This window comes from Oncorhynchus clarkii, chromosome 3 (genome assembly GCF_045791955.1).
Source record: "Oncorhynchus clarkii lewisi isolate Uvic-CL-2024 chromosome 3, UVic_Ocla_1.0, whole genome shotgun sequence".
Classification (NCBI taxonomy): domain Eukaryota; kingdom Metazoa; phylum Chordata; class Actinopteri; order Salmoniformes; family Salmonidae; genus Oncorhynchus; species Oncorhynchus clarkii.
In genome coordinates, this window is record NC_092149.1 from 23,321,026 (window position 1) to 23,341,223 (window position 20,198).

At 40.4% G+C, this 20,198-nt stretch overlaps 1 protein-coding gene across 6 annotated transcripts in view; it reads left to right on the top strand.

Moving 5' to 3' along the window:
• Nucleotides 1–20,198, top strand: part of LOC139391170 (protein spire homolog 1-like) — a 72,421-nt gene that overhangs the window by 35,496 nt on the left and 16,727 nt on the right. For 2 of the 6 annotated variants that reach the window (XM_071138739.1, XM_071138772.1), the window contains exons 4-11: nucleotides 409–534; nucleotides 7,287–7,361; nucleotides 7,612–7,776; nucleotides 7,902–7,988; nucleotides 14,981–15,110; nucleotides 15,762–15,803; nucleotides 17,634–17,681; nucleotides 18,933–19,096. In XM_071138739.1, coding sequence (XP_070994840.1) covers nucleotides 409–534; nucleotides 7,287–7,361; nucleotides 7,612–7,776; nucleotides 7,902–7,988; nucleotides 14,981–15,110; nucleotides 15,762–15,803; nucleotides 17,634–17,681; nucleotides 18,933–19,096 — 837 coding nt within the window. The remainder of the gene's footprint in view (nucleotides 1–408; nucleotides 535–7,286; nucleotides 7,362–7,611; nucleotides 7,777–7,901; nucleotides 7,989–14,980; nucleotides 15,111–15,761; nucleotides 15,804–17,633; nucleotides 17,682–18,932; nucleotides 19,097–20,198) is intronic. The other 4 variants (XM_071138748.1, XM_071138781.1, XM_071138756.1 and 1 more) reach the window with 3 other exon arrangements.

A 20,198-nucleotide genomic window follows, 5' to 3' on the forward strand; every position in this document is an offset into this window, starting at 1 on the left:
ATTTAGCTCATGGAAATGTTGACATTTCAGGGAATTTATTTGGTGGGCAAGATTGCAGATGAGACAGCCAACCATTTTCTGTTAGAATTTGAGAAGCTATATGGGATGGGAAATGCAGTGGACTACTGGTGCCAAGATCATGCCAAGAGAACCTTCTGTTTCAGACCTTCTGTCTCAGAGAAACAAGGACATACAGTATTTTGTCATCTGCTGTCACAAGGATACGTTCTGTCATCTGCTGAATTACCATATTTACATTTTACTTACAGTACTACTTTGTCTGTCTGTCTGTCTGTCTGTCTGTCTGTCTGTCTGTCTGTCTGTCTGTCTGCCTGTCTGTCTGTCTGTCTGTCTGTCTGTCTGTCTGTCTGTCTGTCTGTCTGTCTGTCTGTCTGTGTCTGTCTATAGATGTGTGTGTCTCACCTCCCCAGCCCTGGCGATGCCCCCAGCCACTACCAGGCTGTGTGCCGTGCTCTCTACGCTGAGACCAGGGAGCTACGCTCCTTCCTGGAGAAGATCAAGAGTGCCAAAGAGGTGAGGCTACCTACACATCAATGCGTGACCAACTGGGTTCAAACCCCCTGTCTCCTGGGTGCGACAATACTGTGCTAGTCCACTGAGCTAAAGGTTAGGAATTAGCTTGGGCAGGTAAAGAAAGTCTTCAGGTCTCAGGAAAGGTTACTCATCATGTGACCATGGTTCACCAAACCACCTCCATTTACCAATGCTCACAACACACTACACAGTACCTGACTACATCGGCCCTCAGCTTGCTTACATACAGTGCCTTGCGAAAGTATTCGGCCCCCTTGAACTTTGCAACCTTTTGACACATTTCAGGCTTCAAACATAAAGATATAAAACTGTATTTTTTTGTGAAGAATCAACAACAAGTGGGACACAATCATGAAGTGTAACGACATTTATTGGATATTTCAAACTTTTTTAACAAATCAAAAACTGAAAAATTGGGCGTGCAAAATTATTCAGCCCCCTTAAGTTAATACTTTGTAGCGCCACCTTTTGCTGCGATTACAGCTGTAAGTCGCTTGGGGTATGTCTCTATCAGTTTTGCACATCGAGAGACTGAACATTTTTTCCATTCCTCCTTGCAAAACAGCTCAAGCTCAGTGAGGTTGGATGGAGAGCATTTGTGAACAGCAGTTTTCAGTTCTTTCCACAGATTCTCGATTGGATTCAGGTCTGGACTTTGACTTGGCCATTCTAACACCTGGATATGTTTATTTTTGAACCATTCCATTGTAGATTTTGCTTTATGTTTTGGATCATTGTCTTGTTGGAAGACAAATCTCCGTCCCAGTCTCAGGTCTATTGCAGACTCCATCAGGTTTTCTTCCAGAATGGTCCTGTATTTGGCTCCATCCATCTTCCCATCAATTTTAACCATCTTCCCTGTCCCTGCTGAAGAAAAGCAGGCCCAAACCATGATGCTGCCACCACCATGTTTGACAGTGGGGATGATGCGTTCAGGGTGATGAGCTGTGTTGCTTTTACGCCAAACATAACGTTTTGCATTGTTGCCAAAAAGTTCCATTTTGGTTTCATCTGACCAGAGCACCTTCTTCCACATGTTTGGTGTGTCTCCCAGGTGGCATGTGGCAAACTTTAAACGACACTTTTTATGGATATCTTTAAGAAATGGCTTTCTTCTTACCACTCTTCCATAAAGGCCAGATTTGTGCAATATACGACTGATTGTTGTCCTATGGACAGAGTCTCCCACCTCAGCTGTAGATCTCTGCAGTTCATCCAGAGTGATCATGGGCCTCTTGGCTGAATCTCTGATCAGTCTTCTCCTTGTATGAGCTGAAAGTTTAGAGGGACGGCCAGGTCTTGGTAGATTTGCAGTGGTCTGATACTCCTTCCATTTCAATATTATCGCTTGCACAGTGCTCATTGGGATGTTTAAAGCTTGGGAAATCTTTTTGTATCCAAATCCGGCTTTAAACTTCTTCACAACAGTATCTCGGACCTGCCTGGTGTGTTCCTTGTTCTTCATGATGCTCTCTGCGCTTTTAACGGACCTCTGAGACTATCACAGTGCAGGTGCCTTTATACGGAGACTTGATTACACACAGGTGGATTGTATTTATCATCATTAGTCATTTAGGTCAACATTGGATCATTCAGAGATCCTCACTGAACTTCTGGAGAGAGTTTGCTGCACTGAAAGTAAAGGGGCTGAATAATTTTGCACGCCCAATTTTTCAGTTTTTGATTTGTTAAAAAAGTTTGAAATATCCAATAAATGTCGTTCCACTTCATGATTGTGTCCCACTTGTTGTTGATTCTTCACAAAAAATACAGTTTTAAATCTTTATGTTTGAAGCCTGAAATGTGGCAAAAGGTCGCAAAGTTCAAGGGGGCCGAATACTTTCGCAAGGCACTGTAGTGGTTCTGTTCCATTGTCTATACTAGCATACTACTTAGCATGTATTCCCAATACATTGCTTTATCCTATGTGGTATGCTAACCAGTGTGGATATTGGAACAGCTCCGGTCTGTATCTGGGACCTGATTGACATCTCATTCTCAGGCTCCAGTGCACATAGGACCACTAAAAGGTGAATCTAAATGGTCATTGGCATTCACCACTAGACAACCTTGTACTGTTAATCAGACAGACATGTAGACCCGGGACATATGTTCAGAGGTCATGTGACTGGAGAGACATTCATTCAGGAGATTAAGCAGCATGACAGTAAGGTGTTTCACATGCTTCAGAGAACTGATCAACATGGCACACTACGTACATGTCCTGTAATGGATCCTACTGTATATCAGCCTTGAGTCGGGTCTGTGTGTTACAGAGGAGAAGGAATGCAGGTTACTCTGTGTGTGTGTGTGTGTGTGTGTGTGTGTGTGTGTGTTACAGAGCAGAAGGAATGCAGGTTACTCTGTGTGTGTGTGTGTGTGTGTGTGTGTGTGTGTGTGTGTGTGTGTGTGTGAGTGTGTGCGTGTGCATGTGCGTGTGTTACAGAGAAGGAATTCAGGTTACTGTGTGTGTGTGTGTGTGTGTGTGTGTGTGTGTGTGTGTGTGTGTGTGCGTGTGCATGTGCGTGTGTTACAGAGAAGGAATTCAGGTTACTGTGTGTGTGTGTGTGTGTGTGTGTGTGTGTGTGTGTGTGTGTGTGTGTGTGTGTGTGTGTGTGTGTGTGTGTGTGTGTGTGTGTGTGTGTTTGTGTGTGTGTTACAGAGAAGGAATGCAGATTACTCTGTGTGTGTGTGTTTTCTAGTGAAACAGTCTATTACTCTGCTAAAATCAAGCAATTCGCTAAAAAAGTAACACACACAACATAACCAGTCTGTTGGCATGGATACTTGGATTGATGTTGTACTCTAAAGCTAGAGCCACAGCTGTTGTTTGTAAAACATATCCACAGCAGGGAGTCAGGATGAGACTCAGGCAGCAGTGTTGTTATCTGCCTCTGTACTTCGCACCAAGCCGCACGCATGGATTATATTTAGCATCTCATATTTCAGTACATCCCTAACCATGTCTGCCACAGGTCATCACAGTGATGTTTACTGTGGGCTAGAATGTAATAGGGATAGACTGGGGACTGAGAGAGCGGAACAACACTACATGCTGTGTGTGTGTGTGTGTGTGTGTATATATGTGTGTGTGTGCGTGTTCGTACGCGTGCGTGCTTGTAGACATGCTATCCCAACACAGCATATGAAATGTTAAAGTAGGCTAGTAATGAGCATTGATGGGAGTGATCTGTCTACCTCAGGGGAAGCTGCCTTGTAGTAGCTGTAGGTTTTGTTGTCAAATATTATGCTCAGTCTTTCACCTAGCTGGGGAGCAGAGTCCACTTCTGTCTGTACAGTTCTGGAGTACAGTATTATAGGGCTTAGTTCTGTGGTGGTACAGATGTAGGATCTTAATTTGATCACCTTGTTGCAGGAGAACTTCTGAAGTTTGTATTTTCCACTTTGAAATTTCTGACTTTTCACATTTTTATCAAACCCTATAAAAATGTCAATTCATTATAATCCACATAATAATTCAGATTTCCTGTTGCGGCAAGATTATTTTCCTGCTGTAGCAAACTGGCTCAAATTAAGATCCTACATCTGTACATAGGTAAACCCGTAATGCTGTTGTGAACATGTCTGCATACCTAAATGCTTAGTTTAATGTCCCACAATGCACTGCTGTCTGCCACAGGGTCACATGTGCTAAATCAAATCATATGTTATTTGTCACATGTGCCGAATACAACAGGTATAGATAGACCTTACCGTGAAATGCCTACTTACAAGCCCATAACCAACAATGTAGTTTTAAGAAAATAGAGTTGAGAAAATCTTTACAAAATTAACTAAAGTAAAAAATAACAATAAGGAGGTTATATACAGGGGTTACCAGTACCGAGTCAATGTGCGGGGGTACAGGTTAGTCAAGGTCATTTGTACATGTAGGTAGAGGTAAAGTGACTGCATAGATAATAAACAGCAAGTAGCAGCAGTGTAAAAACAATGGGGGGGGTCAATGCAAATAGTCTGGGTGGCCAATTGATTAATTGTTCAGCAGTCTTATGGCTTGGGGGTAGAAGCTGTTAAGGAGCCTTTTGGTCCTAGACTTGACGCTCAGGTACCACTTGCCGTGCGGTAGCAGAGAGAATAGTCTATGACTGTGGTGACTGGAGTCTTTGACACCGCCTAGGTCCTGGATGGCAGGAAGCCTGATGCACTGGGCAATAGTTATTCCTATTTCTCAACATGACATAGAAGATAATACATGTATGTAGACCCACCAAGCCCCCATAGTCTCAGTTGTCATTTATAACCTGTGAACCCCAAAAATATGCATAATTGAGGTCATACATTTTTCTGCAGGGTTTGCCATAGGAAAAATCTGTGTGCTCAGCAAATGGAATGGTCCGCATGAACCACAGACTGGGTGCTACTCCCCAGGGACCCATCCAGCCAAGCAGCACTCCCCCTCCACAGTAGTACGTCTGAAAGGAGCGAAGGAATTGGACAGTTATATAAGTCACTGTTACAAAAGATAATGGAGAGTCTTATTATGAGGAGAGGCTTAGAAGCTTAGCTACAAGTGTCAAGCTCTGTGGTTCAGGGGTCTATAGACAGACAGTACATCCAGTTTAGTTAGCCTATCTGGTGTATGCAACCAGATGTGAATAGGCCAGGATGTAGTCTAGTCTACTGTATGTGGAGGCAGAGACATCTAGAACTATAGCAGTAGGGATGGGACTAAGGATCTGCTGGACAGTGCAATCTCTGGTCAAGATGCTTGGCTGTTCAATGTGGGACGTTTATATAGGTTACGTTTATGTTACATTTATATATATATATGTGTGTGTGTGCGTGCGTGTGTGTGTGTGTGTGTGTTTGTGTGTGTGTGTGTGTGTGTGTGTGTGTGTGTGTGTGTGTGTGTGTGTGTGTGTGTGTGTGTGTGTGTGTGTGTGTGTGTGCGTGTGCGTGCGCGTGCGTGTGTGTTTGTGTGTGTGCGTGTGTGTGTGATACCAGGAGAAATACAATGTGCTTTCGGCCCTGCATCATTCCCCTCCCCCGCTTGTCCTTCCCTGTCTGGCAGTGAGGCATAGACGTGTTGTCCCATAAGGGATCTAGCTAGCTAAGGACAGCAGGCAGAGAGAGAGACCCTTTCTTTCATAACAAAGAGCTCTATAACAGGACTGAGGGACACTATTAAAAGCATAGTTGTAGCTGAAACACCAAAGCCACTTCTGTTCCTATTTGCTCAGGGTTAAATACTACAAGTTAGGAAAGGGATAGTATTGTGTTGGTCGTACAAATGAGCACCGGGTGTTTAATCCAATATCATCTCACCCTGGGCTCCTCTGCTCATAAATGATGTCCTTTTTTAAAACGTTTGTCAACAATCATGTTGTTATTCAAGGACCATGGTAAAGCTTTCTGTTTTATGTTATTACATGAAAAGGGAATATGTACCAAACTGTTAATGGTAGAGAAGGCAGACACCTTAGCAAATGCCCTTCCAGTGTAGTGTGAGTTATGGCTCTGTATATCCAGTGAGAGGAGAGGCCCTGTAGTAAATCTCCTGTGAGGGGCTGTAGCAGAGAGACTCCCATGATTGCTCTATCAAACACCGGTGGGATGCAGGGTGACGCCCACTCTCTTACCACAAATAACAGGGAGAGAGAGGAGAGAGAGGAGGAGGAGGCTTTCCAGCCTGCTGCAGAACAGATCCCTCAGTGTCCTGTCCTCTAATGAACTCGTGAATAAGGAAGAGAAGGGATGCAGGTTGCTCACTGCTTCATTGGTTGCATCCCAATGATCTCGAAGTACACTTGCTCACTCCTTCCCACACATTTAAAAGCAGTGGATTGGTGTTAGCATGGGCTAGCTAAGGGAGTTCCCACACTATATTTCATACAGTCATCTTGGCCATGGCTAAATGCTGTAATCTCTGCTATGCATACACTGGTAGAACCATGCTTTATTCCCTATGGCTACAATGATGATTTTCAATCACGGATGAAAATGGACTGGGCATGAGTGTGGTGGGAATGTGTGAGTGTACCATCATGATGCTAGTTGATAGGACTTGGCAGGTTGTCAGGCTGCGAAGGCTCTTGTTAACTGTCATTGATAATCGAATAGGTATTGATTTGTGGGTGTGACTGATAGCAGGGCTAGCTGCCTGTCCTAATGCTGTGGTAGTCAATGAACTTGATTAACATCTCATTTCAACATGAAAGGATGAAATCTGTGGCTTTGAGGTCAGTTACTTAATTCAACATCGTAAGCCATTTCTATCTCAATATCAAATCATTTCTGGGTAACAATTAAGTACCTTACTTTTATTGTTTTCAATTAAAATGGTCAAAAAGAAACATAAATAGTTTCTTAGCAAAAAACAATAACTCTGTCAGTGGGGAAGGAAGAACTGAAAACTAGCTGTTATTGCCAGAGAGGTTTCGGAGCTATCTTTTGATGTCACCATGCAGGCCAAAATTCAATCACACAAAAACTGACTGACATTTCTAACACTATTATCATTATTTTCACAATTACACAGTATTATTCCAACCTCATAGTGTGGAAATATATATAAAACACAGGAAAATCACGATGTTTGACTGTACTGGGCCTTTAAACTCACATTAAGCTCTGAGTGCTCATCTCTTTCTCACTCTGATCCCCCCATCTCTCTCTCTCTCTCTCTCTCTCTCTCTCTGTCTCTCTCTCTCCCTCTCTCTCTCTGTCTCTCTCTCTCTCTGTCTCTCTCTCTCTGGCTCTCTCTCTCATAGAATCTTCGGAAGATGGGTGGCGAGCCGTCTGAGGATCCCAGCAGAGACCTAAATGAGCTCCAGAATGCAGACTGGGTAGGTGACCAGCTCCTTATCACAAGCCTCACACATCCCCTTTTACCTGGCAACACCCTTCTCTGACTCCCTTATGTGACACCCTTAGGACAGGTTTCCCAGACTCATATTTAACCTACTCTTGGACTAGCATGTTTGTAGCCCAGGAGTATCTAGGCTTCATCTGGGTCTGGAAATTGGCCCTATAAGTGTTAAATCATTGGATGAGTACTGTGTTGCTATGTGATTTCTGTCCCCTTGCACCCCCCAGGCTAAGTTCTGGATGCAGGTGATGGGAGACCTGCGGAACGGGGTGAAGCTGAAGAAGGTCCAGGAGCGCCAGTACAACCCTCTGGCCATCGAGTTCCAGCTCACGCCCTACGAGATGCTCATGGATGACATCCGCTCCAAACGCTACAAACTACGCAAGGTCATGGTAAGACTGTCAGGTGTCTTAAAAGCATGGTTTGTTTCTTATATGTAGTTATGGTCTCTCTTAATCTGTGTGTGTGTGTGTGTGTGTGTGTGCGTGTGTGTGTGTGTCTCCCCTTACACCTCCAGGTAAACAACGACATACCACCAAGGTTGAAGAAGAGTGCCCATGAGGTCATCCTAGACTTCATCCGGTCCAGACCTCCTCTTAACCCTGTGAGTGCACAGCCTATAGAAACAACAGATATACTTTACATCGACTAGCAACCTCTTTGGTGTTGGCATGGTGGTGGGCTAAACCATAGAGATACAACTCTGTTCTCTCTCTTTGAACTGAACATAGTACCATAGAATGAAATAAAAATAAAAATATTAGCTATGTATGTAAAGTATATCTCTTATCTATGTGGGCTGTACAGTCATAGGGTTTAGAGAGGAGAACATGGGGCATTTTCTCTCCTAATCCTGTTAATGTACAGTACTGTATAATACATGTACTATATACTATACGATAGTACATTCTATGGTACCTGCCCCACTTTCCTCTCATTCTGGTGTCTTCTAGTCTTGCCATGCCATCCTTCCATGTCTCATTCATCACTGGAGGAAGCCTGGGAATTGGTGCTAGAGGTCTCCACTTTCCATTTAAACCTCAAGCCACTGAACCCATCTTTAGTCAAAGAAAGAGTTCTTAATATCCCAAAAGAAATACAGGTAGTTCAGGTTTTGGGGTTCTGGGGTATGATTATACTGATTGGAATGATGATTGATAGATAATCAGATCATCTGCTACTGGAGCTGTACATCAATGCTCACTGCCCCAGCCTCACTGAAGTGCCTGCCTCAGTAATGAGAGGAGCGGTACTGACAGTCAAGAGTTATTGTTACAAAGTGACAGTGAAATTAACAGTACAGTGACAGTGATATTAACAGTGACAGTGATATTAACAGTACAGTGATATTAAGAGTGACAGTGATATTAACAGTACAGTGATATTAACAGTGCAGTGATATTAACAGTGACAGTGATATTAACAGTACAGTGATATTAACAGTGACAGTGATATTACCGCTACAGTGATATTAACAGTACAGTGATATTAACAGTGACAGTGATATTAACAGTACAGTGATATTAACAGTACATTGCTATTAACAGTACAGTGATATTAACAGTACAGTGACAGTGATATTAACAGTACAGTGATACTAATAGTACAGTGACATTAACGGTACAGTGACAGTGGTATTACCAGTACAGTGATATTAACAGTACAGTGACAGTGATATTAACAGTACAGTGATACTAATAGTACAGTGACATTAACGGTACAGTGACAGTGGTATTACCAGTACAGTGATATTAACAGTACAGTACAGTGATATTAACAGTACAGTGATATTAACAGTACAGTGATATTAACAGTACAGTACAGTGATATTAACATTACAGTGATATTAACAGTACAGTACAGTGATATTAACAGTACAGTGATATTAACAGTACAGTACAGTGATATTAACAATACAGTGATATTAACAGTACAGTGATATTAACAGTGATATTAACAGTACAGTGATATTAACAGTACAGTGATATTAACAGTGATATTAACAGTACAGTGATATTAACAGTACAGTGATATTAACAGTACAGTACAGTGATATTAACAGTACAGTGATATTAACAGTACAGTGATATTAACAGTGATATTAACAGTACAGTGATATTAACAGTACAGTGATATTAACAGTACAGTACAGTGATATTAACAGTACAGTGATATTAACAGTACAGTGATATTAAAAGTGATATTAACAGTACAGTGATATTAACAGTACAGTACAGTGATATTAACAGTACAGTACAGTGATATTAACAGTACAGTGATATTAACAGTACAGTGACAGTGATATTAACAGTACAGTGACAGTGATATTAACAGTACAGTGATATTAACAGTACAGTGATATTAACAGTACAGTGACAGTAATATTAACAGTACAGTGATATTAACAGTACAGTGATATTAACAGTACAGTGACAGTGATATTAACAGTACAGTGACAGTGATATTAACAGTACAGTGACAGTGATATTAACAGTACGGTGACAGTGATATTAACGGTAAAGTGACAGTGATATTAACAGTACAGTGACAGTGATATTAACAGTACAGTGACAGTGATATTAATGGTAAAGTGACAGTGATATTAACAGTACAGTGACAGTGATATTAACAGTACAGAGACAGTGATATTAACAGTACAGTGATATTAACAGTACAGTGACAGTGATATTAACAGTACAGTGACAGTGATATTAACAGTACAGTGACAGTGATATTATTGGTAAAGTGACAGTGATATTAACAGTACAGTGACAGTGATATTAACAGTACAGTGACAGTGATATTAACGGTACAGTGATATTAACAGTACAGTGACAGTGATATTAACAGTACAGTGACAGTGATATTAACGGTACAGTGATATTAACAGTACAGTGATATTAACAGTACGGTGACAGTGATATTAACGGTAAAGTGACAGTGATATTAACAGTACAGTGACAGTGATATTAACAGTACAGTGACAGTGATATTAACGGTACAGTGATATTAACAGTACAGTGATATTAGCAGTACAGTGACAGTGATATTAACAGTACAGTGACAGTGATATTAACAGTACAGTGATATTAACAGTACAGTGATATTAACAGTACAGTGACAGTGATATTAACAGTACAGTGATATTAACAGTACAGTGATATTAACAGTAAAGTGACAGTGATATTAACAGTACAGTGACAGTGATATTAACAGTACAGTGACAGTGATATTAACGGTACAGTGATATTAACAGTACAGTGATATTAACAGTACAGTGACAGTGATATTAACAGTACATTGACAGTGATATTAACAGTACAGTGACAGTGATATTAACGGTACAGTGATATTAACAGTACAGTGATATTAACAGTACAGTGACGGTGATATTAACAGTACAGTGATATTAACGGTACAGTGATATTAACAGTACAGTGATATTAACAGTACATTGACAGTGATATTAACAGTACAGTGACAGTGATATTAACAGTACAGTGACAGTGATATTAACAGTACAGTGATATTAACGGTACAGTGATATTAACAGTACAGTACAGTGATATTAACAGTACAGTGACAGTGATATTAACAGTACAGTGATATTAACAGTACAGTGATATTAACAGTACAGTACAGTGATATTAACAGTACAGTGATATTAACAGTACAGTGATATTAACAGTGATATTAACAGTACAGTGATATTAACAGTACAGTACAGTGATATTAACAGTACAGTACAGTGATATTAACAGTACAGTGATATTAACAGTACAGTGACAGTGATATTAACAGTACAGTGACAGTGATATTAACAGTACAGTGATATTAACAGTACAGTGATATTAACAGTACAGTGACAGTGATATTAACAGTACAGTGATATTAACAGTACAGTGATATTAACAGTACAGTGACAGTGATATTAACAGTACAGTGACAGTGATATTAACAGTACAGTGACAGTGATATTAACAGTACGGTGACAGTGATATTAACGGTAAAGTGACAGTGATATTGACAGTACAGTGACAGTGATATTAACAGTACAGTGACAGTGATATTAACAGTACAGTGACAGTGATATTAACAGTACAGTGACAGTGATATTAACAGTACAGTGACAGTGATATTAACAGTACAGTGACAGTGATATTAACAGTACAGTGACAGTGATATTAACAGTACAGTGACAGTGATATTAATGGTAAAGTGACAGTGATATTAACAGTACAGTGATATTAACAGTACAGTGACAGTGATATTAACAGTACAGTGACAGTGATATTAACAGTACAGTGGCAGTGATATTAACAGTACAGTGACAGTGATATTAACAGTACAGTGACAGTGATATTAATGGTAAAGTGACAGTGATATTAACAGTACAGTGATATTAACAGTACAGTGACAGTGATATTAACAGTACATTGACAGTGATATTAACAGTACAGTGACAGTGATATTAACAGTACAGTGACAGTGATATTAACGGTACAGTGATATTAACAGTACAGTGACAGTGATATTAACAGTACAGTGACAGTGATATTAACGGTACAGTGATATTAACAGTACAGTGATATTAACAGTACGGTGACAGTGATATTAACGGTAAAGTGACAGTGATATTAACAGTACAGTGACAGTGATATTAACGGTACAGTGATATTAACAGTACAGTGATATTAACAGTACAGTGACAGTGATATTAACAGTACAGTGACAGTGATATTAACAGTACAGTGATATTAACAGTACAGTGATATTAACAGTACAGTGACAGTGATATTAACAGTACAGTGATATTAACAGTACAGTGATATTAACAGTAAAGTGACAGTGATATTAACAGTACAGTGACAGTGATATTAACAGTACAGTGACAGTGATATTAACGGTACAGTGATATTAACAGTACAGTGATATTAACAGTACAGTGACATTGATATTAACAGTACATTGACAGTGATATTAACAGTACAGTGACAGTGATATTAACGGTACAGTGATATTAACAGTACAGTGATATTAACAGTACAGTGACGGTGATATTAACAGTACAGTGATATTAACGGTACAGTGATATTAACAGTACAGTGATATTAACAGTACATTGACAGTGATATTAACAGTACAGTGACAGTGATATTAACAGTACAGTGACAGTGATATTAACAGTACAGTGATATTAATGGTACAGTGATATTAACAGTACAGTACAGTGATATTAACAGTACAGTGACAGTGATATTAACAGTACAGTGATATTAACAGTACAGTGATATTAACAGTACAGTACAGTAATATTAACAGTACAGTGATATTAACAGTACAGTGATATTAACAGTGATATTAACAGTACAGTGATATTAACAGTACAGTACAGTGATATTAACAGTACAGTACAGTGATATTAACAGTACAGTGATATTAACAGTACAGTGACAGTGATATTAACAGTACAGTGACAGTGATATTAACAGTACAGTGATATTAACAGTACAGTGATATTAACAGTACAGTGACAGTGATATTAACAGTACAGTGATATTAACAGTACAGTGATATTAACAGTACAGTGACAGTGATATTAACAGTACAGTGACAGTGATATTAACAGTACAGTGACAGTGATATTAACAGTACGGTGACAGTGATATTAACGGTAAAGTGACAGTGATATTGACAGTACAGTGACAGTGATATTAACAGTTCAGTGACAGTGATATTAACAGTACAGTGACAGTGATATTAACAGTACAGTGACAGTGATATTAACAGTGCAGTGACAGTGATATTAACAGTACAGTGATATTAACAGTACAGTGACAGTGATATTAACAGTACAGTGACAGTGATATTAACAGTACAGTGACAGTGATATTAACAGTACAGTGACAGTGATATTAATGGTAAAGTGACAGTGATATTAACAGTACAGTGATATTAACAGTACAGTGACAGTGATATTAACAGTACAGTGACAGTGATATTAACAGTACAGTGACAGTGATATTAACAGTACAGTGACAGTGATATTAACAGTACAGTGACAGTGATATTAATGGTAAAGTGACAGTGATATTAACAGTACAGTGATATTAACAGTACAGTGACAGTGATATTAACAGTACATTGACAGTGATATTAACAGTACAGTGACAGTGATATTAACGGTACAGTGATATTAACAGTACAGTGATATTAACAGTACAGTGACGGTGATATTAACAGTACAGTGATATTAACGGTACAGTGATATTAACAGTACAGTGATATAAACAGTACACTGACAGTGATATTAACAGTACAGTGACAGTGATATTAACAGTACAGTGACAGTGATATTAACAGTACAGTGATATTAACGGTACAGTGGTATTAACAGTACAGTGATATTAACAGTACATTGACAGTGATATTAACAGTACAGTGACAGTGATATTAACGGTACAGTGATATTAACAGTACAGTGATATTAACAGTACAGTGATATTAACGGTACAGTGATATTAACAGTACAGTGGTATTAACAGTACAGTGACAGTGATATTAACAGTACAGTGACAGTGATATTAACAGTACAGTGACAGTGATATTAACAGTACAGTGACAGTGATATTAACAGTACAGTGATATTAACGGTACAGTGATATTAACAGTACAGTGACAGTGATATTAACAGTACAGTGACAGTGATATTAACAGTACAGTGACAGTGATATTAACAGTACAGTGACAGTGATATTAACGGTACAGTGATATTAACAGTACAGTGATATTAACAGTACAGTGACAGTGATATTAACAGTACAGTGGCAGTGATATTAACAGTACAGTGATATTAACAGTGCAGTGACAGTGATATTAACAGTACAGTGACAGTGATATTAACAGTACAGTGATATTAACAGTACAGTGACAGTGATATTAACAGTACAGTGATATTAACAGTACAGTGACAGTGATATTAACAGTACAGTGACAGTGATATTAACAGTACAGTGACAGTGATATTAACGGTAAAGTGACAGTGATATTAACAGTACAGTGACAGTGATATTAACGGTAAAGTGACAGTGATATTAACAGCACAGTGATATTAACAGTACAGTGATATTAACAGTACAGTGACAGTGATATTAACAGTACAGTGACAGTGATATTAACAGTAAAGTGACAGTGATATTAACAGTACAGTGACAGTGATATTAACAGTACAGTGACAGTGATATTAACGGTAAAGTGACAGTGATATTAACAGTACAGTGATATTAACAGTACAGTGACAGTGATATTAACAGTACAGTGACAGTGATATTAACAGTACAGTGACAGTGATATTAACGGTAAAGTGACAGTGATATTAACAGTACAGTGACAGTGATATTAACAGTACAGTGACAGTGATATTAACGGTAAAGTGACAGTGATATTAACAGTACAGTGACAGTGTACTTAAGGTTTATTAGGCAGCGGTGAAAGGCCTGAAGTCCATAACTCTGATGCCCATAACTCAGTGTGAGTGCATGTATGTATCTGCGTGTGTGTGCATGTGTGTGTGCGTGCTTGCGTTTGTGTGTGTAGGCAGCAGCCAGGAAGCTGAATCCCCAGCCCCAGGTTCCCCCCACCCTGCACGAGAGGATCCTGGATGAGATCAAATCTGAGAGGAAACTGAGACCTGTCTCTCCTGATGTGATCCGCAGGAGCAGGCTGGGTGAGTGACACCTCTCTATGTCTTTCTCTCTCTCTCTCTCTCTCTCTCTCTCTCTCTCTCTCTCTCTCTCTCTCTCTCTCTCTCTCTCTCTCTCTCTCTCTCATTCTTACTCTCCCTCTCTCTCTCTCTCACACACACACACACACACTCATTGTGAGAAGTTGAAGTATGTTGTGATATGCACTTTCACGGGTGCTGGGCATTGGCATGAATGAAAGACACAAGTTGAATCATACTTTCTTTCATTGGTTTGAACAATGTTTCCACCCAGCCAAGTTACTGTTCTTGGATGCCTGTGCTGTTTGGCGTTACAGCTCTGCTTGTAATACAGCTTAAACATACATCTTGTCTGGTGTTATGCTAAGTACCTGTATTGACTATAACCAAACCAAACCTTAGAATCGGAAAAGAGAATGTATTTTATTTAGTTATTATGTTAATGATTTCTCACCATTGGCTATGCACTTTCTACTGACTACGTTCATCATTGTACATTTCCTAACATACAGTACTGTCCTGCACTACGGACAGCTGCCAGACATGTCGGCAGATGATGTCTTTCTTCTTGCTAACTTAATATATATCTTCTGTCCGTATTCCTCCTACGGACAGCTTAATAACTCTGTAACGCCATCATTGTTTCTCTTGCAGTAATTCGGCCTCTTAGCATGTCTCAAAGTTTTGACTTGTCAGGTAAAGATCTGTCCGGTTACCTGGCTGTTTCTTTACGTCTCTATCTATCGTGGTTGTTGTCCATCTGCCCAAGCTACAGCACGCACATTAATGCTCTCATCTCATGCTTCTTCATGCTTCCGTGGTGGTGTTGATGGTTGGCTTGGTTGGCTCTGCACCGCAGCAGTGTGCTCTCTGGTTGTGATGTCAGGATGTCAGACACTGGTCAGGATGAGAACTGTCAAGCGCAGAAGGGAGGTTGATGACTTTCTTCACATCAGCAACTCCCTCTTAGACAACCTCAGCGTATCTTTCAATCATTCTGAACCTTAGTTAAATTCTTATGACACTTGTTTTTGAATCTCCACATGGAATGTGGAAGGGCTTAATGATCTACTCAGACTAAGCCCCGGGATAATGTCAAGTTAGATGTAGCCTTATATACCATAGACAGTTGTGAAAAAAGACTAAGGTAGATGTGACTCCAACAGGCCAACGTGTTTATTCACTGCCTGTCACTACAGTACATTTCTGATAATTAACTATTTCTCGAAGGCACACTTGCTGATGTCAAAAGCAGCTGTTTTTCTGCATCTCCACACAGCTGGTGCTCATTGTTCTCAGTCCCTCAGGAGGAATTGTAAAACAGTATTTTCCTTGTCTAAATGCTTGAGTAATGCTCACTTCAAATGTAAAAAAATTCTGGGATTAGTTGAAACTAATTAGATCTTCCTACATTTTTCTCTAGTCTATTTTTGCGCTTGGAATGAAACCTACAGTATGTTAAAAACATATTTGATATTGATAAGTCAGTAGCATATAGCCAGTAGAGACAACATAGCTCCTGCCTTTCAAACTCCCACTGAATAATCTATTAATAGAATTCTGCACCTGGGCCTTTTTCTTTTCCATACTAAAATAAATCAGAGAAAGAGTTGCCTTAGCTAAAGAACTCCATTACTCAGAAATTCACATTACAAACAACCAAGACGTGCATAACTACCTTCCTCGGTTTTCTAGAAAATGGCGGTCCTCCTCACACGAAGCAGTTGTTAATCTTGGAAAGTGAGTCTGCAGAATTTAATCAGAGGTGGGATCAGAGAGCAGCGTAGACAGGAGCTGTCGTCACACACACACACATACACACACACGCACGCACACATGCAGAACACACACACACACCTGTCGGCTCCCAGCTCTATTCAACACAAAAAAGCACATTCTCACAAAGACATCAGTGTATCTCCAACATCGCCTGCATTGGTCATTTAGCACTTCTGATTAACTTACAGTATATGGCTGTTTTTAAAACAGATAAGAAGAGGATGCCTTCTGTTTTATAAGGTTGTACTGCAGTGGTTACCCAAAAATGTCATCACATCCTCTAGTGAGATAGATAGCCAAGGAATTTACATTGGTGACACTGAAAATAATGTATAATAATCTACACTCTTACTCTTGTATGTGTAGAGTATCTGAACTTTTACAAATCAGATTGGCTGTGCTTGACATTTCTCCCACTGATCCCAGCGTCTTTCATCACATCGGAGGCAATTTTACCCTTTGCTCTACTAGTTGGTTCAATTTATTGTTGTGAAGCTTTAATGTGTGTGTGTGTTATGCGTTTGTGTTTGTGCGTGCGTGCGTTTGTGAGTGTGTATGTGATGGTTGGCTATCTGAACTTCATTGCAGCTGGGTACTTATCCCCTTACTTTGTGGCCAGATTCTCCAATACCAATACTCACCGAGAGAGATAGAGTTCTGTAGTCAAATGACAGGCTATGTTTGGGGATAGGGATAAACCATTAGTACAATCTGTCCTATCATATTTAAGGAAGTGTTCCCTTTTAGGTGGAGGCATATACTACAGCACTCCACAGTTGATCCTTACACGTCAAGGTAAAGTATGTGGAGTGGTTTGGCTCTGTTTATGTGACTAGCAACTTGTGTGCTGCAACACATAATGTTAGCCCTGTTTCGTTTGTCTGCCTATTTGGCTGTATCCTAACACTACTGCTTATGCCTCGACTAAAATAGACTGAATTATACTATATCGACAAATATAGTTTACAGAAACCAGTGCTTTACAATGTTTTTACTTTTGACTGACACTGAGCATAGTGCCACAAATGGTGGATGTTTAATCTGCTCTAGTTTAAACCTGGTTCCTAGGACCAGTCAGTCTTGTCCCAGGAAGGCAGGTTTAGAAGCTCCAGGACAGCAGTACAGGAGGAGGGCCTTGGCCTCCCACTGAGGTAATGAGGTCATATTTGAGACTTTTTCTAGAAGAGGTATTCACATTCTCTCCTTTTCACAGAGAGGGAGAGAAAGTGAGAGAGCGAGAGAAGGAGAGAGAAAGAAAGAGAGAGAGAGGGAGACGGAGAGAGAGAGAGAGAGAGAGAGAGAGAGAGAGAGAGAGAGAGAGAGAGAGAGAGCCTGGCAAGGCCTCAATGCATCCACAGATCAGATCTGCCTCTGCTACTGATTATCTGCTGCTTCCAGCACTCTCTTCTCCATCCCTTCCTCCGTCATCCCTCCCTCCCTATTTTATCTCTCTCTCTCTTAGGGGGAGAAGTTGTCAATGAGGCTAGGAGGGAGGGAGTCAGCCAGGGTTAGGGTTTCATTCGAATCCTGCTCAGTCCAGGTCTTAAAGGGTAGTGAAAGTAGAATCCATGTTGTGTGTGTAACACCAGGCTGCTTCTCCATCCCTTCCTCTGTCACCCCTCCCTCCCTATTTTATCTCTCTCTCTCTCTTAGGGGGAGAAGTTGTCAATGAGGCTAGGAGGGAGGGAGTCAGCCAGGGTTAGGGTTTCATTCGAATCCTGCTCAGTCCAGGTCTTAAAGGGTAGAGAAAGTAGAATCCATGTTGTGTGTGTAACACCAGGCTGCTTCTCCGTCTCTCCTCAACTCACACTCCCTCCTCCCTACCGCTGGTGTCTTCCCCTCGGGTCTGTTCAGGACTGTGCAACGTTACCGAACACTAAAATAGAAATGTATCACATAGAATAGATATGTTTGTCTGTCATGTGGAGCTGGTAATTCTGTTCCCAGCTCTATTCATGACATTTCTATCTGCAGCGTTCAGTATAGTTAGGGTATTTGAGCTGTCCTCTGTCTGATCAGTCTTCTTGTGACAACCTCTCTGTCCAGATGTGTCCAGCCCTGATGGCCGCAGGAAGACTACCAGCACCATGACCCTCAGCAGTCTGTCCAATGGGAGGCCAGGGACACCAGAGGGTGGAGCCCAGGCCTTATGTCAGAGGAAGAGGCTGAAAGCGCCTACCCTGTCAGAACTGGACAGCTCCGACTCTGACGTAAGTGTGTGTGTGTAAGTGTGTGTATGTGTGTGTGTTTTGTGCTCGCATGTGCATTTGTCTGTGTGTGTGTGTGAGTGTCTTCTGGTAGTTGACATCAGTATACAGTTGAAGTCGGAGGTTTACATACACTTAGGTTGGAGTCATTAAAACTAATTTTTCAACCACTCCACAAATTTCTTGTTGACAAACTATAGTTTTGGCAAGTCGGTTAGGACATCTACATTGTGCATGACACAAGTAATTTTTCCCAAAACTGATTATTTCACTTATAATTCACTGTATCACAATTCCAATGGGTCAGAAGTTTACATGCACTAAGTTGACTCTGCTTTTAAACAGCTTGGAAAATTCCAGAAAATTATGTCATGGCTTTAGAAGCTTCTATTAGGCTAATTGACATAGTTTGAGTCAATTGGAGGTGTACCTCTGGATGTATTTCAAGGCCTACCTTCAAACTCAGTGCCTCTTTTCTTTACATCATGGGAAAATCAAAAGAAATCAGCCAAGACGTCAGAAAAAAATTGTAGACCTCCACAAGTCTGGTTCATCCTTGGGAGCATTTCCAAATGCCTGAAGGTACCACGCTCATCTGTATAAACAATAGTAAGCAAGTATAAACACCATGGGACCACGCAGTCGTCATACCACTCAGGAAGGAGACGCGTTCTGTCTCCAAGAGATGAACGTACTTTGGTGCGAAAGGTGAAAATCAATCCCAGAACAACAGCAAAAGACCTTGTGAAGATGCTGTAGGAAACAGGTACAAAAGTATCTATATCCACAGTAAAACGAGTCTTATATCGACCTAACCTGAAAGGCCGCTTAGCAAGGAAGAAGCCACTGCTCAAAAACCTCAATAAAAAAGCCAGACTACGGTTTGTAACTGCACATGGGGACAAAGATTGTACTTTTTGGAGAAATGTCCTCTGGTCTGATGAAACGAAAATAGAACTGTTTAGCCATAATGATCATCGTTACGTTTGGAGGAAAAAGGCCGAAGAACACCATCCCAACCGTGAAGCATGGGGGAGGCAGCATCATGATATGGGGGTGCTTTGCTGCAGGAGGGACTGGTGCACTTCACAAAATAGATGGCATC